Raw genomic sequence first — 10796 nt, 5'->3', positions numbered from 1 at the left:
TTTAAGAGTGGTCATTTTCTTCTGTTCCAAACACAAATTTCTTTATTCCAAAATATGTTCCTTATTCGTTTCATGTGTCCATATCCAAGTCTTGATGACAGTGTTCAAATAAAATCAGTATTGGTTTGTCAATTGTATGGGGAGTCAGCAAAACGTCAAGCACTTTTAGTGAGATGGTGAATCTATTTTAAGGATATACATTGTGTTTTCACAGGCATCAATTTGTTATTCTGTTATCTTATTTGGTTGTGATTTTATTTTTTTTTTCAATTTTTATTTTTGTTTGTCATTTCTCTAATATATTATATTCTATTATAATTTTGCTAAAACTCTTAAAATGATGCAAAAATAAAACCGATAAAAATCAGTTTATTTTGTTTGCACTGGGATTAATAGTTGTTTTCAGAAAATGGTAACCAAATTAACCAGTATGGATATGGTTACAGAAAAACAAACTGTTGACTCAATTATCAAGTCACATTGCGAATCTACACAGCATGTTTGCTCTAATAAAGAGCCGTTCACTTCATTTGAAGCAGCTAAGAGTGGGAAAAGTCAACCAAAGGGGAATTCAGCAACAACTGAGATATGGATGGATACAATACAGTCAATGTCCAAAAAAGCATCCTATGTAAAAATAATAATAATAATAAAAAAATAAAAAAACTAATGTGGCCCATGTCCTAGTTCTAAATCCAAAACCACATAATCTCTACTTGACAAAGGCACAAAGCATTTCAATTTCAAATACTAATCTATCTATCTCATTGACTTTCTCGACTCGACTTCTTATCAATACAACTAATATTTTCTTGTTTCAATTAACCGTATGATGAAATTCATATTGATTTTATTTTTATAATTTGAAAATCAATTTTTTATTTTTTTATTTTTTTATAATAGACATTGGTTAATAAATTTTTGTAAATGTGAAGAAAACAAATGTTTTACCCATACCATCGATGGATTATAAATATCACATTACTTATGAGCAATTCTAATACAAGTAGTATCACTCAAAAATTGAGGATGTTGGGTCATAGAATATTCATCTTGAAAAGAAATTATCTACATGATAAAAATTGTATCACAAACACTAAGGGCTATAGCTTAGTTGGTAGACTACCTCGTTTACACGTGCGCATATATAGAAAATGCATCTTAGTGAGAAATCTATGTTGTTTGAGAAAATTTCACAAGTGTACGGGATCATTAACAAGTAATATATAATGAGTACGAATATGATCAAATGATCTAGTGATTTTGAACCAAGTGACGGAATATAAATCAAGACGTTACAAACTTGGCAAGTCAAGGACACGAAATATCAAACAATTGACAATAAGCAAAATCCTCGAGGACAACCGGAAGCTGCCACCTAATTAACTTTCAAACAAGTTGGCAGCTGAAATTTAATGCATCATGCTGGACGAAACAGGCTGCCTTGAAGACCTTGACAAGCAGGCTGCCTTCACAGCTGGACAAATCAGGCGTTGCTGTTACCATAATTCAAGCTACAAGACAGGCAGGCTGCTTGAAACATTAATGTGTAATTGATCAATATTGCAGGCAGCATGCATATATAATCACAACACAAGAAATAACTAAAATAGATAAGTTTTGAATTAAAAATATTAAACGGTTTCATCATTAATCCAAAGATTTAAAAACAGCATCACCCGAAGTAAAGAACTAGATGAAGAGCTTGAATATCAATAAATTCACTTCAAACTTCAATCCGAGCATTGGAACTTCAAATCTCGTTGTGAATTATCTTTTTTTGCCTCTTGCTACCCTCAATTCAATGGTAAAACAATTATTCCCGATGTTCTGGATGGCCCCCAGATCTTATAGAATGTAAAAGATTACATTCCAAATCTTTCCAAAATAAGAAAAAGGAAACAGAATTTTTGCCTCGAAGTTGAATTAGGCATGCATCTAGGCTTAAGTGAGGTGTACATCTCTAAGGAGCCTTTTGGCTTTTGGCCGTGTAGGGAGGGAGTTACAGATGTGCCTGACTTGTGGCTTTGGTCCCTAAAGTTTCATTCTCGTCCAATTTTGGTCCTTTTCAATTGTTTTTCGTTCCCCTGATTTCTATTCGTGCCCAATTGAATCCTAACACTCTCGAATATTCATTCTTCAGTTGGCTTTTAATTATTTGAAATTTAGTCCATCAATTTTAGCTTTCTAGCAATTTAGTCCCCTTTTTTCATTTTTCTCTAACTATGCCTTTTTTTCATCGATTGTTTCTAATAAATACAATTCAAGTTAAATTAAGCCATTATTCATTAAATTAATCAACAAATGCTTCAATTTCACAGCCTAAAAAACTTATCACACACCTCCAAACTTGAATATTTGTTCCCCTAAAAAAACTACAGCCTAACTTGACAAAACTTGGTTAGATAGCTTGCCGTTTGTCTCAAGATCAGACTTCCGTATGAAAACTAAGAATAGCTCCAAAATTACAAAGTTAAACTTAACTTTTACTCATTCAATGCAAAACTCGACATGTGTGTGAAGACACATGTTTGATTGGTTTAATTCTCGACCGACAATAGTCAAATATTTTCTTTCTTCTCTCTTGCAATACATACTAAGCTTATATTTTTCACTTGTTCTTAGGTTGAAATTCAGATAATCATAGTCCTCACCCTCTCTAGTTAGAATAGGTTTGTCCAGTTCAAGTTCACGCTTTAATAAATAAGAATTTTCCTTTATGTTTTTTATTGATTCACCCCCAAGGACCCAACTAGGCTAATCATCTCTTGTCAAAGATTTAATTCTTTCAGCCAAGTGTTCGGAGGTTAATCGATGTATATAGTGCATCTTCTGTTTAATGCACTTGGTTTTTTTTTTTTTTTGTGTTTTATTATTATTATTTTTTTTAAAATTACGTTGTGCCTATTCTATTTTATACACTAGCTTGATCCATTTCTGATTTTCTTTTTTTGATTTTTCAATAGGTGTCCTCTTTTGGATCTTTTAAGATAATTTCACAACCTAGAAGCCTTTACCCTTTTTCATACATAATTAGTGCGATGCCCCTTATTAAGCACTTAGTTTTAAAAACCTACTGTAACTCAAAACTTTGACCTAATCTTTATCTTATTTTCTTTAGACAATCCACAAAATAAATTCACACATGAATCAATATTCATCTCAGCGTTCCCCTACACTAGTTTAATTCTCAAATTTTTAATATTTAAATCGTTACCAAATTTATTAGTAATTTTTCTTAAATGATCTTTATCTGTAAGTAAATTTAGTTGTATGGAAACTCATTTACTTATTAATAAATTTATATATTTCATAATTACTAAATTTTTTTTTACATTATTCATCTGATGCTGAATGGAGGATCCAGTCTTATCTTACCTTCTTGTGATAGAGTATGTACCCATCTTATTCTCATAACTTTATATCATGTCCTCTTGGATTCAAACCTGAAGTCCACAAGGCAGACATCTTCATTGCTACCTCAATTTTAGAAAAATTTAAGTGCCTAAGCTCTATCGAGAACATGAATTTGATTTACTGAATTTACGGAAAAAAATAAGTTTCATAACAAGAATTAGGCCACTTGAGATTATTCAATCTTTATTTTATGCTTTTGATATGAATTGAGCACATGGCAAGTGTTGACAATTTCATCCGATTACTTTAAACAATTTTATTTATTTATTATTTTTTTTTTTGCAAAAAAAATGTCACGACATCATTCAAATATCACATGCAATGCATTTTTGAATTAAATTGTAATTCTATGTCCAAGAGAAAAATTAGAATGCTTATCACGTGATAAATTATATAGTAAAATGTCAATAATAATTTGTTCTCACGTGTGTCAAAACAATTAAATACTATTCTCTATTATCTCATCGATACTATGGAGTCATATCTATATTTATTACTATTTGTACAAAACTGAGTTACATAATGATTTACATACATATGATGTGTAAAAAAAATAGTGGGAAGTCTTTCAATTTTTTTATTTGATTAAAGAAATTATAACCCAATCATATGTTATCATGTCATAGATATGTAAACCTTTATGTACATGCAGCACAATCGATAAAGTATTATGAAAGTGTGAAAAGTATTATATAAAAAATTATTACATATCAAAATTGTACCAATATATATATATATATATATATATTATTTCGATTATAATTAATTGGCACAAATAACAAAAAAAAAATCTCTCCTCCAAATCTAACTTCCAACCTATTAACCTAGTAGGAATGCTTACTGGGGCAAGCCGACGGCTTGGCACATGCTCAATGCGAACCGTGGGTGTAAGCATGGGCACAGATGTGAAGTAGCTATTTTCTAGTTCAAGCATAGGGCCACTCATCTACTATAACGAGTAGGCTTGTGCCAATGTGAATAAACTGTATATTCAGTAAAATTAAAAAAATTGCACAAGCCGGTCGAGGGAAACTCTACTCGCCTCATTTATCACCCTATGATATGGACTAAAATTGACATTTTTAATGTACCATAGTTCCTCAACTATTATCAACACTTAATTCACTATATCTGAGGTTTCAACAATTGTTATAAGGTTTCAAATTCATAGACAACAACTAGTATTGGGATACAATGTTATATTGTTTCTCAATTGTAAGAGAACAATTTCACAATCAATAAGAGATCACGTTTGTTTGAGAGTGTAACTTTTTTTCTCTTGTAATGTTTTTGTAAGTATGAGTTCTTTCTTAGCCCACTTCGCCTTTAATAAGATATCGGTTTAACATTGACATCATCATCTTGTGAGCTTCAATTTCATTTATTTGTAAAGAAAATTTGAACATAAATATGGATTGGATTGACTAGTACCAGTAGGAAATATGATTTATAAATTGTGAAAGAAGTCAACTTTGAGCTCAAATTTTTGTGAGATTCATAATACAAAATTAACGAGATGAAGCATATTCAGGTTTTAAATCGTGAGAGGACTAAGATAGCATTTGTTTGTCGAAAACCATTTGGTTTTGAATGAAATATTTTGATTGAAAATAACACACTTGAAACTTGGTATAAGGATGAAATTGATTGAATTGCCATAACTTATCCCACATGAGGAAAGTTTGAAAACTTTTATTTGGTTTATATAACGGAAGTTAGGCAAGTGGGTTTGGGTCCCAAGAGGTACCACTACTCTTTGAAAGGGGAAGACCTAGATCTTATTGAACTAGGTCCTAAGTCCACATGTGCATGCGTTGTCGTTGTCGTGTGTCGATGATTCCATTCAATTCAGTTTGGTGCAGGTCCATATCTTACATTATACTTTTGGAAAAAAAAAATTTCAATTTTTTGAGCCAAATTATAGTTATCAAATTCTTTGTGTACCTGAACGAAATTATTCTTATTTATATTATAAATCAAATCGTTTGACTTTTTTCATGTGTTTTTTCTGAACATGACTAACCTACTATTTGTAATTAGCATATGTGATCTATGATTGACATTATTGCTTGGCATGTGATCGACTTAATATATGCCTCTATTTGTTTTGAAGGGTGTTTGAACATTCATTACTGTTCTTGAATAGGCTTTTTAAGCTGTTTAAATGGACACGAACCATCTAAAAATAGCCTTCTTCTATGTCAGAATTATTGCACCAATTTTTCAAATTATATATATGCGAATATATACATCAAAATATTTATGATAACATGATATACTGATATAGGACATAATGGGTATATTGGAAAAGGAGTACTAGTAGAAATAAATCATCATCTTGATTTCGTATCGGTCCCATAAGACCATTTTGGAAGGAAAATGACGAGGGGAACAATACTCACCGTTGTGTCGTGACGTATGATGAATTTCGACCGTTCGAGTTCATTTAGGCCTCGAAAACTTATTTTTAAAGTTTTGGCACTATTTTTGTCAATTCCTTTATTTTCGTTTTTTTATAATTCTAGTTTGTTTAAACTTCTTTTTCATTATTTTTAGTTGTTCTAAACTATGTTTCTATGTAAACCCTTATAAATAAGGGCTTAGTTTTTGTTTTTATTATCTTTCATTAATAAATTCGTGAATTTATTTGTTCTTTATCATTTGGTGGATTCTAAATTTCTTGTTCTTAAGGTTTTCACTTGAATTCCTTTCTTTCACTGAGTCAAGTGGTATCAGAGATAGCTTTCCTTTCTCTATATCTTTGTTCATAAACATCTGTGATGTACTAGTTAGTAGGGCAGATTTAGATGCAACAAATCGACGGATTGACATGTCACTACTTTGATCGAAGAAATTCGTCAATTGCTTCTACCGGGTGCTGAAAACAATGAGCAGAATGAACAACGAGCAATCAATAATGAGTGAATGGCTGAGCCTGTAGTTCGGAAAGAAAATAATAGAAGACGTGTAGTAGAAGACAGTGAATCAGAGTCGGAGGAGGAGATCAAAGTAGACATTCATCCGTTCTTTGGAAACATGGAGATTGAGACTTCTTGGATTGGTTGGTGGAGGTTGACAGATTCTTTGAAACTATGGATGTTTTAGAGGACAAGATGGTTAAGATGGTGGCATTCGTTTGAAATATGAGGCAACAGTATGGTGGGATCAATTGTAGAATGCTTGAAGGAGGTAGGAAAATAGTCGGATTTGAACTTGAAGAAAGATAAAGCAGTCTTTGATGGATCGATTTTTACCTATAGATTATGAATAGATATTATGTCGAATGTACCTGGAATGCATACAGGGGAATCGTACAGTGTTGGACTAAACTAATGAATTTATGCAATTGGAGGAATGAAATAATTTGTCAGAATCTGAAAAGCAAAAGGGAGCTAGGTATACCAGTGGTTTGAAGAAGGCCATTCAAGATAGAATTGGGATGCAGAATATTTGGACGTTCTAGGAAGCCATTAGCATGGTGATGAAAGCAGAGATCATGGAATTTGATAAGATGACGGTTTCATACAGGAGGCCCTTACCTGCCGAATCATCATCATCCACCCCTTTAGACAAAGGAAAGGCCCCACAACAAGCCCCAGTGAATTCTAACAGGAGTAAAGTTGACAACAGTGGTCGGTTTGGGAACAGAAGTCAGACTCGGAGAGCACCTCAGAATGTAAATCTGTACGCTAAGCCCATGGGAAAAATTTTCTATAGATGTCAAAAGCCTGGGCATCGTTCCAATAACTGTCCCGAGAGGAAGCAAGTCAATTTGGTGGAATCGGAGGCAGTAGATAAGGAGAAAGATACTGAAGTGGAAGATGAGTACACGGGAGTAGAGTTTGCTGTGGAGGAAGGAGTAGAAAAACTCATTTTGGTACTGCAATAAATCTTTTTATCACCTAAGGAGGAGAGACAACGTCATTGCATCTTTAGTTCACTTTGTTCTATCAAGAATAAAGTGTGTGAAGTGATTGTGGACAATGGAAGTTGTGAAAACTTTGTGTCGAAGAAGTTGGTGAATTTGTTGAAACTACCAGTTGAAAGCCATCCTAAACCATATTCACTTGGTTAGGTAAAGAGAGGTCATTCTATTCAAGTTGTTGAAATTTGCAAAGTACCTATTTCCATTGGTAAGCATTATAAGGATGAAGTTATGTGTGATATCATAGACATGGAAGCTTGCCATATCCTATTAAGTCATCCATGGCAATTTGATGTGGATTTAACTCTCAAAGGGCGTGATAATATAGTACTCTTTTCATGGGGCAGTCATAAGATCGCTATGGTTTATCTCAAACAGACGGAAAAGTCTACACATCAACGAACTGAGAGTTTCCTTACACTTACAAATGTTGAGAAGGAGATTACGGAGTCTGTAAGAGAATCTAATTGTTCTATCCAATTGTACTTAAAAGGCTTTTTAAAGCAAATAAAGAAGATTAGGGTGATCCTCCTAAGTTGTAGGAAATATTGACATAACTTGAAGATTTGGCTTTCGATGAATTGTTGAAAGAGTTACCTCCTATGAAGAATATTCAACACCAGATTGATTTGGTACCTGGACCTAGCCTTCCAAATTTGCCTCATTTCTGAATGAGTCCAAAGGAGAATGAGATTCTAAGGGAGCAAATTGGGAAACTGTTGAAGAAAGGGTTAATAAGAGATAGTATGAGTCCGTGTACAGTACCTGTCCTTCTAGTACCAAAGAAGGATGGAAAGTGGTATATGTGTGTTGACAGTCGTGCCATCAACAAGATAACAGTAAAGTACAGGTTTCCCATTTTACGGTTGGAGGATATGCTAGATATGCTTAGGGGTTCTAAGGTCTTCTCAAAAATAGATCTTCGTAGTGGTTATCATCAGATCTGTATTAAGTAGGGAATGAATGGAAGATTGTCTTTAGGAGTAAAGATGGACTTTATGAATGGTTGGTAATGCCATTCGGACATTCAAATGCCCCAAGTACTTTCGTGAAGATGATGAACCAGATTCTCCATCCTTTTATTGGTTCTTTTGTTGTGGTGTATTTCGATGATATCCTATTTATAGCAAGTCTAAGGTGGATTACCTAGCTCACTTGAGGCAAGTCCTGAAGGTTTTGAAGGAAAATCAATTGTACATCAAAGTGAAGAAGTGCACATTCTATACATCTAAGCTATAGTTTTTAGGCTTTGTGGTAGGTGAAGATGGTCTGCATGTAGATGAAGAGAAGACAAAAGCAATTCGAGATTGGCCAACGCCAAAGCCAATTTCTGAAGTAAGGAGTTTTCATGGGTTAGCAACTTTCTACAAACAATTCATCAAGCAATTTAGCACTATCATGGCACCTCTCACAGAATGTTTGAAGAAAGGAAAGTTCAGTTGGGGAGAGGAACAAGATAAGAGCTTTGCCTTCATCAAAGAAAAGTTGTGCACAGCTCTAGTATTAGCCTTGCCATGCTTCGTGAAGATCTTTGAGATGGAGTGTGATGCTAGTGGTATTGGTATTGGGGCCATCCTTTCTCAAGAGAAGAGATTTGTGGCTTTATTTTAAGAAAAGTTAAAGTGATGCCAGGTAGAAAACGAAGTACCCATGAGCAAGAATTATATGCAGTTGTAAGGGCTTTAAAGCAGTGAGAACACTATCTGGTATAGGATGCATGCTCGGTGGGTGACTTTCTCCAAAAATTTCCTTTTATGATTAAGCATAAATCTGGAAGTACCAACAGAGTTGCAGATGCACTGAGTTGGAGAGCTTCCTTATTGATCACATTATCACAAGAAATTATTGGGTTTGAGTGCTTGAAAGAGCTATATGCAGATGATCCTGACTTTAATGAGATTTGGAATAAGTGTGTGAAACAGGAATCAATGGTAGATTTCCATATTAGTGAAGGGTATCTATTTAAAGGTAACCAGATTTGTATTCTTGTTTCATCTCTACGTGAAAAATTGATTCGAGATCTACATGGTAGAGGTCTAAGTGGACACTTGGGGCGCGACAGCACAATAGGCAGTTTGGAAGCTAGGTATTATTGGCCACAGTTGAAGCGGGATGTTGGAATTATAATCAGAAAGTATTATACTTGTCAGGTGTCAAAGGGTCACGTGCAGAATACTGGGTTGTACATGCCACTTCCTGTCCCTTAGGGCATATGCAAGATCTGGCTGTGGACTTTGTTTAGAGATTACCTCGTACTCAACAGGAGGTAGATTTTGTTTTTGTGGTGGTTGACAGGTTTTCCAAAATGTCGCACTTCATAGCTTATTTCAAAACTTTATATGCATCACATATTGCCAAACTGTTTTTCAGGGAGATTGTTAGATTACATGGAGTTCCCAAGTTTATCACATCAGATCGGGATACAAAATTTTTGGGGCACTTTTGGAATACTGTATGAAAGTTCTTTGGAAACAATTTGAGTCGAACCAGTACTGCCCATCCTCAAACTGATGGACAAACCGAGGTTACTAATCGTACTCTTGGAAACATGGTTCAAAGTATTTGTGAAGATAAACCTAAACAATGGGATCTTGTACTACCTCAAGTGGAGTTTGAGTACAATAGTGCAGTTCATATTGCTATAGAGGAAGTGATAACAGTTCGTGATTAGGTAAAACAGAAGTTAGAGAAAACTAATGCAAAGTATAAGGCAGCAGCAAATTCAAATAGACGGGGTAAACAATTTTAGGAAGGGGACTCGGTCACTTTTTTTTTTTTTTTGATGAAAGAGAGATTTCTCACTGTTACTTACAATAAGCTAAAACCAAGAAAGTATGGGCCTTTCTAAGTGCTTAAATGGATTAACAACAATGCCAATATTATTGATTTGCCAGAGTCTGTGGGTATTTCTCGTACATTCAATGTGGCAGATTTGTATGAGTTCCATAAAGATGATAAACCTTTGTATCCAGGTTATAACTCGGGGTCAAGTTCTTCGGAGGTGAAAGGGACTGATGTAGGACATAATGGATATATTGGAAAAATAGTACTAGTAGAAATAGATCATCATCTTGATTCCGGATCGGTCCCATAAGACCATTTTGGAAGGAGAACATGAGGGAAACAATACTCACCGCTATGTTGTGACGTACGATGAATTTCGGCCGTTCGAGTTTGTTTAGGCCTCGAAAACCGATTTTTAAGGTTTTGGCGCTATTTTTGTCAATTTCTTTATCTTCGTTTTCTACAATTCTAGTTTGTTTAAACTTCTCTTTTCATTACTTTTAGTTGTTCTAAACAACGTTTCCATATAAACCCTTATACATAAGAACTTAGTTCGTTTTTTTTTTATTATCTTTCATTAATATATTCGTGAATTTATTTTTTCTTTATTATTTGGTGGATTCCAAATTTCTTGCTCTTAAGGTTTTCACTTGAATTCCTTTCTTTCGCT

General features: G+C 34.0%; 1 protein-coding gene across 1 annotated transcript; it reads left to right on the top strand.

Annotated features, from left to right (window-relative positions):
• Window positions 1–6892: 6892 nt before the first annotated feature.
• On the top strand, window positions 6893–9549 carry LOC111399831. Its single transcript, XM_023027323.1, has 5 exons — window positions 6893–7294; window positions 7493–7795; window positions 8026–8287; window positions 8601–8938; window positions 9055–9549. Exons 1-5 carry the CDS (start codon window positions 6893–6895, stop codon window positions 9547–9549), a joined length of 1800 nt encoding a protein of 599 aa, XP_022883091.1.
• Window positions 9550–10796: the final 1247 nt, after the last annotated feature.

The sequence above is a fragment of the Olea europaea genome, chromosome 9, assembly GCF_002742605.1.
Source record: "Olea europaea var. sylvestris chromosome 9, O_europaea_v1, whole genome shotgun sequence".
Classification (NCBI taxonomy): domain Eukaryota; kingdom Viridiplantae; phylum Streptophyta; class Magnoliopsida; order Lamiales; family Oleaceae; genus Olea; species Olea europaea.
The sequence above is the reverse complement of the archived record's forward strand: the minus strand, read 5'-3'. Positions and strand labels throughout refer to the sequence as shown.

Excerpts from the sequence above, each read along its gene's own strand:
- LOC111399831 (XM_023027323.1), top strand. The coding sequence starts at position 6,893 with ATGGTGATGAAAGCAGAGATCATGGAATTTGATAAGATGACGGTTTCA. Across the intron at positions 7,295-7,492 it reads GAGTAGAAAAACTCATTTTG|GTAAAGAGAGGTCATTCTAT; the intron begins GTACTGCAATAA and ends TCACTTGGTTAG. Across the intron at positions 8,288-8,600 it reads TAGTGGTTATCATCAGATCT|GTGAAGATGGTCTGCATGTA; the intron begins GTATTAAGTAGG and ends GCTTTGTGGTAG.